The 15,671-nt window shown below is 38.8% G+C and overlaps 1 protein-coding gene and 1 pseudogene across 4 annotated transcripts; one reads left to right on the plus strand and one right to left on the minus strand.

The window, feature by feature from the left end:
* Positions 1–165: 165 nt before the first annotated feature.
* Positions 166–7,853, minus strand: LOC117627547. Of its 3 annotated transcripts, none has more exons than XM_034359669.1 (6): positions 7,609–7,853; positions 5,531–6,975; positions 4,958–5,164; positions 3,592–4,411; positions 898–3,409; positions 166–601 (listed from the first exon to the last, which is right to left on the minus strand). In XM_034359669.1, the coding sequence occupies exons 2-6, from the start codon at positions 6,885–6,887 to the stop codon at positions 572–574; spliced, it is 4,926 nt and encodes a 1,641-aa protein (XP_034215560.1). In that variant the 5' UTR covers positions 6,888–6,975; positions 7,609–7,853; the 3' UTR covers positions 166–571. The 3 variants fall into 3 exon arrangements, with proteins under 3 accessions (XP_034215560.1, XP_034215562.1, XP_034215561.1); XM_034359671.1 differs by having other exon boundaries at positions 5,531–6,969; positions 7,609–7,845; XM_034359670.1 differs by having other exon boundaries at positions 5,531–6,989; positions 7,609–7,845.
* A 1,263-nt stretch (positions 7,854–9,116) lies between these two features.
* LOC117629353 lies at positions 9,117–11,057 on the plus strand (annotated as a pseudogene). The gene is made up of 3 exons (XR_004586070.1): positions 9,117–9,230; positions 10,082–10,373; positions 10,768–11,057. The product of XR_004586070.1 is annotated as a protein SPIRAL1-like 3 (transcript).
* The last annotated feature ends 4,614 nt before the right edge of the window (positions 11,058–15,671 follow it).

Genomic DNA, 15,671 nt, shown 5'->3' on the forward strand with positions numbered 1-15,671 from the left:
GTTAAAATTTAACTTAAAATTGGGAGCATGATTGACGATATTTTATGGAGAAACTAGTAATTATATTACCAAAATACCCAAAAAATAAAAACACATTAGTCTCTCTAATAATATGTTTTATGCAGAGAAAAGGGTACTATTAAAAGAAAAAATTTAGAACGAACCTTCTACAAAATTGAATATACAATATTGAGTAGACTGTAGACCACTACAAGAAGGAAACTTCACAATAAAGATATTCAAAGAAACACATTACATACATGTTCTGTAGCTGCCACAGAACTTTTGCTAAGGTTGAATTGCTAAGTAAAGTGCCGTCATTAGCTTTAACTTAATTAGCCTCTAAAATGGCATCCCTCCAGTAATAGGGACAAACTGTACAACAAAGAACAAAAACAAAACCCGACATCTCCCTATCAACACCAGTTGAAGACTACAAATCAAATCAAATAAATTGCAAAGCTCCATCAGGCATAGGAAGGAGCTCCAAATGATGGGGAAACGGCGTACACGTCTGATCAAAATCTTCTGTCATGGCATGCCAATTGGTTGCTTGAATCACAGCTAAGGTCTACACCTTGACATACTTGTCAACATAGCCCTGCAGAACATAGAGAGAAAACTATGATGATGAAAGCATGGAAATATAACAGATATAACAAGAAAGTGCTGAGTTCAGCTCTATTGACCAACCAGGTCATTTATGTGCATGCCTATTATTAAATGAAAATACCAAAGCAGCAAAAAGTAAAGCTGTTCGGTCACAATTTTCTTCTTTACTTGTTTTTCCTATTTGAAAACTGCTGAATGAATTGCAGGAAACAAGTTTCCAAAATCCCACTCAACTAAAACCAACATATCATCCAAAAGCAGGAAGGAATTGGAAAAAGTATTTACCATCACCAGTTTTGTCAGTTTTCGCTGTGATGAGTCAATGTAGTGATCTATCTTTGCCTGTGACTTGGGTATCTGATGCCTTTTCATGGCTCCGGAGACCTTATCAACAGTCTTTTTGACAATGGTCTTAAACGCTTCCTTGCTCATATTACCCTGCCGCCATGATGGCTTCAAAATTTCCTTTACAAAATCTGCAATAGCAATCTTGAAAAGTCTCATTGATCTGGAATCTTTTTCCTTCTTGCTCTTCCCTGGAGACTCCCTCTGATCAATCTCAATTTCTCCTGCAGCCATGTTCACTGCATCATCAGGATCACTAAGACTCTCATCCTCAACAACACCCACTTCTGCATCTGCTGTCTCACCATACTCATCAATATCTAGAGATGTAGCTGATGCAACAGTATCTACCTCTTTACGTTTGTTGTTCTCTTCCAGATCCAATGGTTGACATGAGCCACTGACGCTCCCCATGATATTGGAATCACTGGGGGTTTTCTTTTTTTGACCATGACCGCTTTTCTTGCATGGAGTTGATGATGGCTCAATGCTGTCCAAAAGTGGATCATACTGCTCACCATCTGACTTAGGCAACAGCTGACCAACAGCTCTAGCAGAACTTGGCGAAGAAGTTGTCTGTCTTGATCCAACACTGCCAACACCTTGCCCATCAACAGGAACTTGGCTCAAAATGGAGGGAGTATCAAAAATATTACCAGAGGGAGCATCGTTTTCTTGATTGAGAATGTTAGAACTGAATTTGGAGCTTAGTGGTTGCTCAAAAGTAGCTGCGTATGGATTATGATGTGTGGGAATTCTAGATGCCCCAAAATCAGGAAGGTGAGACGACTGATTTCTGTCCAGAATATCTGTAGGGTATTGGGACATAGGACCATCCTTCCCAGGAAAACCCAAAATGCTATCACCTACATGGTATTTTACACCAGTCTTCCCAGGCACACCCAAAATGCTATCACCAACAGGGTATTGCATACCACAGGTTGGCTGTTGGTTCTGTGTACGAGACTGAATCTGTGGGGATGAATTTAAAAGTTCACCTGAAGGAAAATTGTCGCCAGAGAAATTTTGCATTTTGTGCATATTTATTTCCCGTGGAGGAGTAGGTTGGGGGTGTATGTTGCCATGAGCAAAAGCGTTTGAAGAATTTAAATCCTGCACAGGAGCTTGTGTAAATTGATCTTCTCTTGAAAGACCAGAGGCCCCAAATGGTTGACTTGATGGATTGCCGGATCTGAAATCTTCCCTGTGCAATAGAGGACGATGAAACTCCCGCACTGGAGGGTACATCTGATGCTGAAAGTCACTAGCCTGAGAATGAGAAGGCAATTCAGTTGGATAAGGCCGGACAGAAGTATGAGAACCAAAGTCATTCCTTGGAACCAAATGATTCTGCTGAAATTGTGAAGAAACACCTCGTGCAGCAGTTCCTGCATTTATAGATGAATCATACATCGGTCGTGGAGGTGGTGGCGGCAAGGATGTCCAAGTGGAATCTAGAGGTCGAGATAATTGAGCATGTTGGTTAGGTAAGGAATCTTGATAAGAATGAATACTTCCTGTAGGAGTGGACTGAAGTGGATAGGGTGGCATCAGGTTATAATCTCTATGCAACTGTGGAACATGAACAGCACTGGTACCTTGTGAAGGTGGAGGAGGAAGCAACTGTGAAAGATATGGAAACTGTTCTGATGAAAGTGGTTGGCCATTAGAACTTTTCATGGGCCACACATGAGTCGATGAAATTGCAATTGGTAAAGGTCCACTACTATAGACCTTATTTGGAGAAGTCTTGGATGCTCGATCTGGTGACAAATCAGATACGAGAAATTCTTCCATCTGCTTAGAGGGACAATCAACCTTTTGAAGCTGTGCAACAGAATTATTGCTTTGAGTTTGCTCGACTACAGACTTTTTCATAAGAGGGAACACATCCTGAGAAGTATCATCACATGACTTCATATTATCAGCACTGCTTATCAGTTGAGGGGATGGTTGATGAGACTTGACCACTTCCTGAAATTCTTTTTTGTCAGGGATATGAGTGGTGGTTTCCACTGGTGTTTCTGAAAGAATTTGTTTCACCTGCACTGTAGCAATTGCCACTCTAGAACTCTCACAATTAATTTTATCAGGATCAATCAACTGACAACCTTTTCTAGCAATAGGCACATCTTGCAACTCCTGGTCTTTAATTTCATCATGCAGATTCATGGGAGATGTATGCTTAGTCTCTTCCTTAATCCTAGATCTTTTCAAACCAGGCTGCGTGTCCAGATGCTTTTGTTTGCTCCTATGGTGCCTTGAACTGTCATTCTTATCATACTCATGATGCATATACCGACAAGAAGCTCCACGGTAGCATCTGCCTCGAAGGAAGTCAAAGCATTCTGGAATGAGGCGCTTGTCCTGTCTTTTGTTGCCATCTTTGAACTCACCTGCGCGCCTAAATGTGGGAGACCTGCTCCTGCTTCTTTGATTCCTCGAAGACCAACTGGAAAACAAACAGTCAAGAAGAATATCATGATTCTCCACAGATAACGTACTCCATGGAATCGGAATAAAAAGACAGTTAAATACCCAGGCAAATTCAGCTGCCTAAGACTTCAAATTTCGGTCAACATTAAATTAACCTTCCAAAACAGAACAATACACATGCAACACAATCGGAAGTACCTGCGAGAACGACTTCGCTTGTCTCTTCTCCTACGTGAACTCCTTCTCCTGCTGTCAAGAGGAGACCGACTGCGGCTGCGGATTCGACTTCTACCTCTTTTATTATGCCTCTTATTATAGCGTGAATCATCAGAGTTACTGTCACTGGAACCGTCTCTGACCAATCTCCCAAACTCATCCACCTTCGGAGGAACTGATTCAATGGTAGCCTTTTTACCCTCCGGAGACTTACCCCTCCTAGAAACAACATCAGTACCAGCACCGGCCAATGCATCTTTTTCCTGGAAAGCCTCATGACTCTCAATTGTGATTAACGTTGTACTGGTATCCTTAATCTCTTTATTTGTATGTAGGGAAAACTTTTCAGCCTTATAAGGCTTTCTGGATTCAGACGGTAGCCTAGACTCTTTATCAGACATGCAGGGACTCTCAGATCCTATATATGTCTTTAAATGAGACCCAGTATCTTTATGGCTACTTTTAGCAGCAGCTGTAACTGATGGTGGAACTATTTTAACATTAACATCTTCAACAAAGGCTTCATCATCATTTTCTGAACTATTGTCAGAAGCATAGTCTTGTAGAAGTCTAAACGGACTGCCAACTTCAATAAATTGATTAGAAAACCTATCAGAATTGTTGGCCTCGGCAGCTGCAGGAGTACTTAATTTATTCTGATAATCAGCTATGGCTATGGCAGTAGAAGATTTCTCTAGATCGCTGTCCAAGGGGCATTCAGCAGCTCCAGCTGAATACACATTATCAACTCTGGAAGGAGACTTTTCAATTTTTGACCGTCCTTCAAATAAGAGATTTGGGCCTGTATTTTGATACAAAACGAAAACGTTTTAACTTATTGAGCATACGACAGAAAAGGATCATGATAAACAATAAAAACGGGCAACCTGAGGATAATGCACAACTTTGGGCATTAGTAAAATAGGACCATTGATGTGGAGTACAACTCTAACATAGTATTGACACTCGTACCTAACTTTAAACCCATTCCAGAGTGGAGAGGGGCAAAGGCGAATTCATCAAATGACAAAAAAAACTTGCTGTCACTCTCAGGAAGACATATACACAATCTTGAACAGATATGTGGAAATCAAAAATTGAAGTATATAATCTACAAGCGTTTTTTATTTCCAGGAAGAACAACAAACAATATATCAATTAAAGAATTACTGAACATATTTGGTTTTAAATAAGGTACACATAATGATATAAAAATCACACAAGCAACAGCAATACCTAAGCAAGGAAAAGAGAGATAAGAAAATGCTTAACTTGCATGCATGAGAGAGAGAGAGAGAGAGAGAGAGAGAGAGAGAGAGAGAGAGAGAGAACAATGCTGAAGTTAAACCTTCACTTAGTTTGCACAGTTCGGAGGACAAAGAGCATGACACCTTTTCACAAAAGACGCCCTGGGCTGCTCTCCATTCTGGTGAACTCTGTGGCCTGTGTAGCTGTCTTTTTACATCAAGCTCATCATCAATCAAACCAGACTTGCCGTTTAGAGCTTCAATTGAATCATTAACTCCCTGGTCTCTGTCAGACAGGGTGATATCATCTTGAATCCACATCCAGAGAAATCAAATTGTCAGCTCCAATTACAGTTACTTGGCAAATACATGGAAAATTTCATAGAAAATTTGCAAAATATACTACATTGAATACAATTCAGCATTTTGCAATATTAAGTATTAGGTCAAGATTGAAACAGAAAATTATCATGTCTAAAGCACTTCTGGAGTATGCAATGACATAGAGGTTTCCAGGCCCAAAAGTTCACTAAAAATATCAGTCACATATGGCCAGAAGAACGTGATCATAAATAATAAAGTCACAAATGGCCACCTGCCTAACATATACACATTATGTGACAAAACTTTCAAATCATGAATACTGAGGAGAGAACAAAATCACTTGTGCTAACCTTCCATCTCCATGTCAGAATCAGCAGGCAAGCTATAACCAGATGAAGCATTCAAATGTTCAGGTTGAGATGAAGAGTCAATCACCAAAGACTTCAATGGTGATCCATTTGGCCCGTCATGCAACTTACAAGCCAAATTACATTTCTTCTTCATCCACAGGAAGTATTCATGGGCAATTGCTGCTCCACTTCCTGGCTCACCACCAAATAAAAATTCAAACTCTGGATTCTTATACTCATTTTGACGAGTCAAATCTTCGATACCAGGACCATTTTTAGCAATAAGATGGCAGAAAAACTCAATCTTCTGAACAACTTTCTCATCTGTTGGCTTAGGTGGAGGTGGATAAACATCCAACATCAAACTTCCATTTGATGATAATCCATCTCCAGCTAGAGAACCTGCTTCAAAGCCACTTCCACCTTCATAATTTTGGGAGCCCTCATGCACAGCTGCTATATGTCTGACTTCATTTCTATCTGCAGCTTCATCAACAGAATCCAGATCCCTCAATTCAGACATGGGAAGTTTATTAAACCTATGATCAAAGTTTGAATGAACAGGGAAATTGAAAGCAGCAAGGGTTGGAGATGAAGAAGGTGGTGGGGCGGGCAATGGTGCTGAGGGAGGTTGAGCAGATGCTGGTGGTAGGGGAGCCGAGCAAGGCATGTGAGAATCTTTGACAGTTAAATGCACAGAACTACCAAATGTAGTGGTAGTGAAACGATTAGAGGCAGAAGCGGCAGGGGGTGGTGGAATTTGTTGAAGACCCTGTGCACCACCAGTCTGTGGTTGTGGAGGATACAGAGTTTTATACAATGTCAGTCCATGTGGTGCAGCAGCAGGAGTAGGAGGAGGAGGAGGAGGAGGAGGAGGAGGAGGAGGAGGTAATGGTCCATGTGGTGCTGACATGTCTGGGCAAGGAGGAGGCACAAATCCTGGTGGAGGAATACGATGAAAATTCTGGTTTCCTGTATGCGAAGGATGTTGCACATTATGCTGAGCATTTGAGTAACACTGTGATATTAAGGTACTTCCATGGCCTGGTGGAGGGGGGTGTAGATAAGATTGACCTGTATTTGGTATTCCACGGAGCGGAATAGGTGGATTTTGGTGAACAGTGGGAGGTGGGGGAGGAAAACCATGCTGATATAAATAGGGGCCCCGCTGACCTATCTGAGGTGGGACAACCGATGTAGCCTGCTGAACTACAGGAGGCGGAGGGGGTGGAGGTCCCTGTTGGTATTGAAGGGGAGGCGGAGGCAGAGCTGGTGGGCGCTGTTGGTTGTTTGCAGGTGTCATGGGTGTCCGAGGACCCTGCCCAAACTGATGGCCATAATTAGCTTGGCCATACATTGCAGATGGCTCAACTTAACAAATGCTTCCAATACTAAAAATTCCTTGCATGAAACCCAGTTTGCATAGGCTTGATCTTCAGCTTAAGCTTCCACATAAAACCTTAAAATCAATATGAAGCACATAAAGTGTGTAGTGAAAAGAAGATTAAAAGAACTTTCTCCGAGAAAAAAAAAAACAACAATAAACTTCAACCAGTAACAATTGCAATGCTCGTGTATAATGCACTGAACTATGTGATACAAGTGTTTTCAACAGTATTAACCAGACATATATCAAATTTCATTTTAGTAATTACAAAAGAAACGAGAGAATACTAGCTTCTCAATTATGCTTTGTTTATCTTCTGTACCTCAAACCTACATTACAATCATTTTTACCTCTCGACTAACAGTGAACAAGTTTCTAGAATCGAACACTCACACCATGATACTCTACAGATCAAACTGCATCAACCCAATCAACTGTAACACAATTCTAATCACAAAATACAACGTGGTGGAACGCAAAAATGGTCACAAAATTTCGAATTTATTTCTATAATCATTGCAGCATTCACTTTTCTCATATGAGAAGCAATGAGAAAAGCGTGCATCCAGTAAAATCCAAATTCTAACGTTTTCCCCTCCTTACCCACAATTCCTCGGCGACCAAACAACCAATAAGTAAAACACAGTTAAAAGCAGTGTCAAGCAGTCAATAATCAAGCTGTGTAACTTACCAAATCAGAGGGCGAGACAAATTGAAACCGTTGGCTTTAGAGGATTTGGAGGACCTGGAAATAAACCCTAAAAACAATTGGGAATTGAAGGTCTTGCTTTTGTAGAGCGTTTAAGGTTTTTCATCTTTCTCTAGCGAAGCCCGAGTAAGAGCGTGAAGATATATAAGTTCCGATAAACCCTTCCTCTTTGTGTTGTCTGCCTCTGGTTGGTACCAATCGGAAGTTCTAAGTTCTAACTCAGCATGAACTGCGTGAGAACAAAGAAAAGGTTACAACACTCTTATTTTCCAAAAATTATATTTTTTTTTCCTTTTTTGGTCAGGACAAAAATGAATCATCCAAAATACAATTTTCCCTTTTTTTTTTCTTTTTAAAAAACAAATTTTGTTTTTGGAGATAAATATTCATGTTCCCCACAAAATATTTTTGGTTAAATCTTTTTTTAGGCTTTCGAAAGATAAATAAATAAACAATTTCCTAAGTGACTTGATAAAAAAAACGCATTACACTCACATTCGCCTATTATTCAGATTCATTAATCGTAAGTTTAGGTTTGTCTTATCGTTTTTGGGACAACTTAAGTTTCAACTCAGGCTCAAATTAAACAATATTTCGATCTAGTAACTTATATTGGAGTTACATAAGGTTTAGGTTGGTAAAAATATATGAATTTAATCTTAAGACAATTCTAAATGCGTTTATAAGTATAACCATACTCAAGCCGTAACTAAAAGTCAAGTTGAGTATTGATCTAAGTTTGACTAAAACTTGAGCCCTAATTCATAGTAGATTGGATGATAATAGTAGAGATTGAAATATTAAAATAAATCAAATTACTTTCAATTAATTGATATTTTCTTTTAATGTTAAAAGATATTTTAAGTAGTTGAGTGGAGTTACCACAATGGTTGTGGCCTTCCTCCTTCTCCGTACTTCGCATCCAGGGTTTCTTTCTTTTTAGTGTAGCCAAAAAAAGATATCTTAAGTACAAATCTTTCTGCTTTGGTGCTAAAGAGGAAAAAAGAACACCTTCTTAATACTCTATATCACTATAATATCTAAAATTAATTTAATTGTAGGTCATGAAACTAAGTATCATAGCAAGGACACGCGAGAAAAATAATCTCATCTAACGTACAGAAAGAAAAGGCAACTAATTTTTTTATTCCAAGCTAATAAATTTTGTATTGAAATAGTAAGTAATCAACTAATTTAATTGTTTCATGTCTTGATTCGTATTATATTCGTGTCTCGACTAATTTTATTGATTTATTTGAATTTTTAGTTTGAATGTCGTGGTAATTATGGCAATAAGATGTATAGTATATATACTACAATATATATATTTTTTCTTACTACAATTTGAGATAAAATGTGACAACTAATAATTACGAAATCAATATAAGAATTTACAGATAGTAAAAGATCTAAATAGCGGAAAATAAAATATCTAACAAATTAGGAATCTCATTTTCTGTTTAAAGATTTGTTTTTGAAAATATCTAACAATGGGCCCCACATGCCATTTGAATTTCACTATATATACAAAGTGTTGCCGCTGGGAGTTACTACCTAGCGCTCACGACTCAGATCCGATCCAAAGTCCGCAAAGCACCACACAGGTTAGCCTGCCTCTCTTTCGCTCTCTTGTTTGTTTCTCGAGAAAATGTAGGAATTCAAATGATCAAAGTCATCTGAACTTAGCGAAACGGAATTCTGGGCTTAGAATTTACTCTAGATTTTGTGGATCTGTGTCGTAGTCCTGGTTTTAATTACATATATTTAACGTTGCGGTTTACACTTGTGCTTTTACTATGGAGCGCCTCTTCTTATTCTTCTTGTCGAATCTTACTTTTATTAATTTTTGGTGGTTTATTATGATTTAGTGTGTTGGTGTTTGCATGGTTTGAAATTTCAAGTACATATTATTTCTATGAATTTACAATGTGTGGGGGTTTTTTTGCCTCTTTGCTTGGTCCCTCGCTTGAACTTTTCAGATTGCAGATGTGTGAGTTTTCTTAAGCTATCTAATTGCAATATATTGAATCCCATCTGTTGTTACTGTTTTCAAGTCAAATTTAAATCAAATTCTGCACTCTGAGTTCAAGTTAAATTTGGCTGTGACATGGGGATTTCATGTGACATGGGTAATATTGGGTTCTTAGTTCTTACTCCCTTTTAACCATTTTTTGTTTTGTTTTAATTTAAAATAAATTGAGGCACATGTAAGGTGTAGTCTTTTTCCCCCGTTGTATACTGTTGTGGTGTTGATTCTGGAGAGATGGATTGTGGCTTAAGAGCACATAATGTATCAAACTCGGAACTTGATTACAAGATTAGAACAGTTTAATGTGTGATGGCGTTTTCATGCTTCTACTTGTGATTCATTCAATGCTGAAGACTTTTAGTTGAAATTGTTTTAGTTTCATTCCTTTTTGGTTTATTTATAAATTGGTTAGAAATATTTGTGCAGGATTCATTCACTCTAGACGAAAAACATGGGTCGTGGAGTCAGCAGTGGAGGGGGAGAGAGTTCTTTGGGATATCTTTTTGGAGGTGGAGAAGAAATTAAAAAACCGGCCCCAAAGAAGGTTGATGCTCCTCAGAACCAGGCACCAGTTCCAAGCACTGAACCACCTTCTCAGAAGCCTACTGCTCCAACAACACCTGCAGAAGTCAATAAGCAGACTCCAGCAGGCGTTCCTGGGAACACTTCAAACAACTATTTCCGAGCTGATGGCCAGAACTGTGGCAACTTCCTCACGGTATGATCTTGTTCATAGTCACTATTTTCTCTGAATCGAATATCTATGCTTTAAAATTTTTAAGTTGTGACAAACAATATGAGATAATATTGATGGGGGTTATGTGCTACATCTGCCTTCAGATGATATTCAGGCCTCTTGGCTACCTTAATGAAGATGTTTCTTTACTGAATAGTACCTCTGCTTATTAAGAATTCTATCGCCTATGACATTTTCAGAAACATATTCATCCATGGTTTCTGTTTTCCTCTTGAAGAGGTTGTTGGCTAAGATTTGTGATTTGCATATTGTAGAATGTTGTGACAGGAAAGAATCAATTTTCTGGACATAGAAAACTTTTGTTACCCTGTATTTTTGGATATTCGTGGTTTAATTTTGAAAATGTGCTTGACAGGATCGGCCATCGACAAAGGTGCATGCAGCTCCTGGTGGTGGATCATCCCTAGATTACCTTTTTGGAGGCGGTAGCAATTAAGGCCCGGGGCCATTGATGTTGGAATCGTCAGTTTGGTTTGGTCCCTCTGTAATATGGACCCTCTGTAGATGGTTTCTTTCAAATATGCTGTAATATTCTAGTACTTCCTGCGTCGGGGAATAATGTGTTGGTTCTGTGCTTTGCTACTCTGTTAAACTTCCAAATTTAAGTTGGTTAATGATATTGGTTCACAATTGCACTGCGTATTATTATAGAAGCTTCTTAGAGTATCTCCAATCGATGGATATAAAATGGCAAAAGTTGAAGATTAAAGTTGGTCAAATCAAGTAGTTCAATTTTACATGAATTTGAAGGCTATAAGAGATATGTCAAAAAGCTTGACATCATATTCGTGTATATGATAGAGTTATAATTTTAATGGACCTAAATAAAGGAGTTAATATGAGCACTGCCTTCTTAAAGAGTGAAAGAGTTTTCCCATTGCAAATGAATACAAAATTAATGACTGGTTGATCATTGCTTTGATAACACACTATTGTTATCATGGATAATAAACAAATTGGTTTTTCAATCACAAATATGATTTAATATTTAGACTGAGGAGGGGAGAAGATGAATAGCTTCTCGAGCTGGAGGCGGTTAGCTGTATAGTATTTTGCTTGCTTAGTCTCAGGAATATAGTCCAATTCCAATTAAACCAATGGGACTATAGTCCCATTAATATTTAGTTAGTTTCTAATTTTTGAGTTTTTTGGGGCTGAAGAGGGTATAAAAGTAATTTCGGAGCTGTTATAAATAGCTATTTTCGCTGTAAATCAGCAAACCCAGACCAACTGCCATGGAATTTGCTTTCATTCTTCCCGCCCATCCAAAATTTTTGATAGGTACCAGTACAGAGTATTGCAAAACAGACAAAATGAAACAGACAAAATAAGTATTTGGCAAAGTTCTATATCCCTTTCTCATTGATGCATGAGGTTGTTAGGGCCAGCTTGTAGGCTGCCACGTAAGAACAGGTGAACAGCTAATAAAAAATGATAGAATGGCTAGAGTAGCCTTTGAGGAAAACATAATGGTAATGGTTAATGACTAGGCTGGTAGGCATTCGTCCATGAGGACCAGGGATTCCATCAATTTTCCTCCAGTTTCTTGGGAAAATGTCTGCTAAGCGATCGCTTTTCTAAGCATCTGGCAACTCGATAAATGTTAGATCTTATTTCATCAATTTAACTCGATAAATGTTAGATCTTATTTCATCAATTTAACTCGATAAATGTTAGATCTTATTTCATCAATTTATCTTTTTAGCATTTTCTGTTCTACTGTTTTGATGATCAGCATTACAGATTTCGTTCAATCGTTTTCTTCATAATTTTGTCCATTTTCAGATCTTGAAAAACTCTACTTTCTCAGGAAAATATCTCCACGGTGAACAGAGTGAATTTCGGTAACATTCTGTAACTCTAATTTGGTGCATCAGTTGTCCTGTGACTCCTGTCTTCTCCCACAACTTCAGTGTTAAAGTTTGAAGCATCACTTGTCTGATTATCACCCAGATTCCTTGTTCGGCCGAGTAAGGAACCTCCTCACGGTCTAGGTTCTTTCACTACCTCTGGGTCAAGGCTTTATGTGAGCGACCAAATGATATGGAGTGGGTGGCGATGAAGATTGAAGGTGAAACATAATGAAACGAAGAATAAGTGCATAAAGTAAAGTTGTTTAAACTTAAATATAATTTAAAGACAAATGCATAAACTAAAGTGCGAAAGATAAATAACATAAAGACGAGAATTAAAGTGCGATAAAATGAATCAAAGCGATAAATAAAGCAAGAACGAAATGAAAAAAATAAGAACAATAAAGTAAAATGAACTTGAAATTAAACTTAATTGAAGTGCGATAACAATGAAAAGTAAAGCAATTGAAATAAACTTGAATTTAAATTACAAGGAAATGTAAATTGAACGAGAATTTAAACTAATACTAAGAAAAAGAAGAATTGGCTACACTAAGTGCATGAAAAGTAAAATCCTAAGTCTAGAAAAAGAAAAGTGCGAGACGAAAAATAGGTTTGTCTGTCTGATGTTGTGTAACGACCTGATCCTAAATAAATTAGTAAATACTAATTTATTGAGAGAAAATATCATTTTGCCTATAGAATATTTTATTATGTTTAAAATTGACTTTTTGACCGGGAAAGAATTTAGAAATTTCGACTATACCGTTGCGTAGAGTACGGTTAGATGAGTCCGTAGACACGTGGTGGGTTCGAATCAGAGTTGTAACGAGAGAGATACGATCAAAATACCCTCATTGGCATAACCACAATTTTGGCGAAAATAGTTTGATAAAATCAGATCTCTCTCTCTCTCTCTCTCTCTCTCTCTTTTTCCCCGACTGTGTCTCCCTCTCTCCCGCGTGCATTCTCTGTCTTTCTCTCCCCGATGGTCTCTCTCACTCTTCAAAATTCTGGCCACGATTGCGGACGGGACTAGTGCCAAAAGGACAGGCTCAGTCTCGGCGTCATGACCCTTCCCTTCCCTAACTTCGGCCGCCACTCCAGCCGCCGAAAAAAAGATGATTTTTGGCCGATTTTCGCTCGAACTTCGCCGGCTTCAATCTTTCTCCTCCAGCCACCATTGTTGGCGATCAAGGTATGGTTTCCCACCTACTTTTCATGCTCTAGCTACCTGATGGGTAGGATTCGATCAATTTCTAGCGTAGGTAACTCGATTTACGAATTGAAACTCGGCTGGTTTTGGGATCCTGATTCCGGCTACTTTCGGTCAATTTTTGGGGTAGATCCAAGAACAAAAATGATTCCAAATAAGGTGTTATATCTAGGGTAGGAGTCTTGAGTTGTAGTTTTGAGATTTTCCGGCGATGTGTAATCGCTTTGGGCACCCACGCGCTGTAGACTAGTGCGGCGGAGTGTGGACAGTGTAAAAAAAAGGGCACTATGTCCCGATGTAATCTCCTGGTCCTCACGAGTGCGTAGGTGTACTCGGATTTCAATTTGGATACCATTTGAGTCTCGAACAGATATCACCTATTGCGAGTTATCCGAGTTCGATAGGTTGGGACCGTTGGTTGGTCTTGAATTTTTTATATGTTAGTCTGCAGATCCTTAGGATCGTATAGGATTTGACGGATTATAAAATGGAGTTTCGGATACTCCGAAAATGCCAACCCTAGGGCTAGGTTTGTAGTACCCGTCCAATCATGCGATCGTGAGCGATCCAACCGTTTGATCTGGACCAAACTTGCAGAACGTGTGTCCTAAGCCTTGGTTGACCGTGAGTCTTCTGAAGTAGTTTTATATTCCTAGGAGGATTATAATGACCCTAGTGATATGTCTTGAGCGCTGTTGAGCTATGTTGACTATGTTGAGATTTTTAGACTGTTTATTATTATTGTAGGAAACTCTTAGATATTATTTTAATAATTGAAATTATGAAATTTATGTTTATGTACATGATGGTTGGTCTAAAAATAATATTATTTTCTTGATTAAATTACGTTGCAATCTACTATAGACTGGTATCACTAAAGTGGGAATACCTCTAGTATTAGTTTAGATAAGTGAGAGTATGTCAGTTTGAAGTGCTATACGCACTACCCTAACTACCATCCTGTGATTGTTAGGTCCCACGTGGCATAGGTTATCCGGCGTGAGGACAGACCTCATACGTGACTTTGGAATTTCCGGCGTATGGGGAGATCTATGATTGTTAGGTCACACATGGTGTAGGTTATCCGGCGTGCTGACAGACCCCATATGTGGCGTTGGAATTTCCGGCATATGGGGAGATTATGTGATTGTTAGGTCTCGCGTGACGTATGATTTTCCGGCTTTGAGATAGACCCCATACGTGGTGTTGGAATTTTTGGCGTATGAGAAGATTATGTGATTGTCAGGTCACCCTTGGCGCAGGATTTTCTGGCGGGATGACAGACCCCATACGTGACGTTGGAATTTCCGGCGTATGGGGAGGTGATATGATGGTTAGGTCACAAGTGGCGTAGGATTTTCCGACATGATGACAAACCTCATACGTGGCGTTGGGAATTTCGGCGTATGGGAAGATTATGTGATTATTAGAAAGATGAATTAAGGATTATTATACTGAGTTGAGAACGAATAATGTTTGAAAAAGATTTTGTTTGGGATTTCTGTAATTGATTGCATGTTGTTGGTTTTGGAAATTTTGTACAGAAGAATTACGTGTGGCTTGATCCCTCAGTGAGGGTACATAGGCAGTGTGCAGCCGCTGACTAAACGTTATAATGTTGTTTTTAGGTTTGATTTTAGGGTATTATGGGCTGAGGTCCCTGGGACTATTGGTGATAATTCATAGATGGTAGTTGATGCATGCTAGAAATTTGTGGGAAGTTATTTCATGTGGATTGCAGTGGTACTCATAAAATTTATTTGAGTTCCTTAATTGCATTGTTAGTATATTAATTGACTTAAGAGTAATGCTAGTAGTTCTGCCCTGATTTATTTGAAGGCTGGAGGCCCTGTCTGTAAACTGTGTGCAATTACATTGTGTGTGCTAGTAGTTGGGATATTAAACTGTAAATTTTTTATGCAGGTTTAAATTTGGGGAATGTGCAATTTACAGGGGAGACTCTGTCGAAATTTCAGTAAAAAGTCTCGTGCCCTTATTCCTTTTTGGGAAAAAGGATATAGTTTTAGAAGTGGGCCAGACATCGGGGTGATATCGGGAATTTCCACAGGATTCGTCTCGGGTTTCGGGAAATTCGGGGCAGGTCCTATCATGTTGTGTCTACTGTCTTTGTTTAGTGAGGTTTATATAGGGCATTTGTTAGCCCATGGGCTGGCCATTGAATGGCCAAAT

The sequence above is a fragment of the Prunus dulcis genome, chromosome 5 (assembly GCF_902201215.1).
Source record: "Prunus dulcis chromosome 5, ALMONDv2, whole genome shotgun sequence".
In the NCBI taxonomy this organism is placed as follows: Eukaryota; Viridiplantae; Streptophyta; class Magnoliopsida; order Rosales; family Rosaceae; genus Prunus; species Prunus dulcis.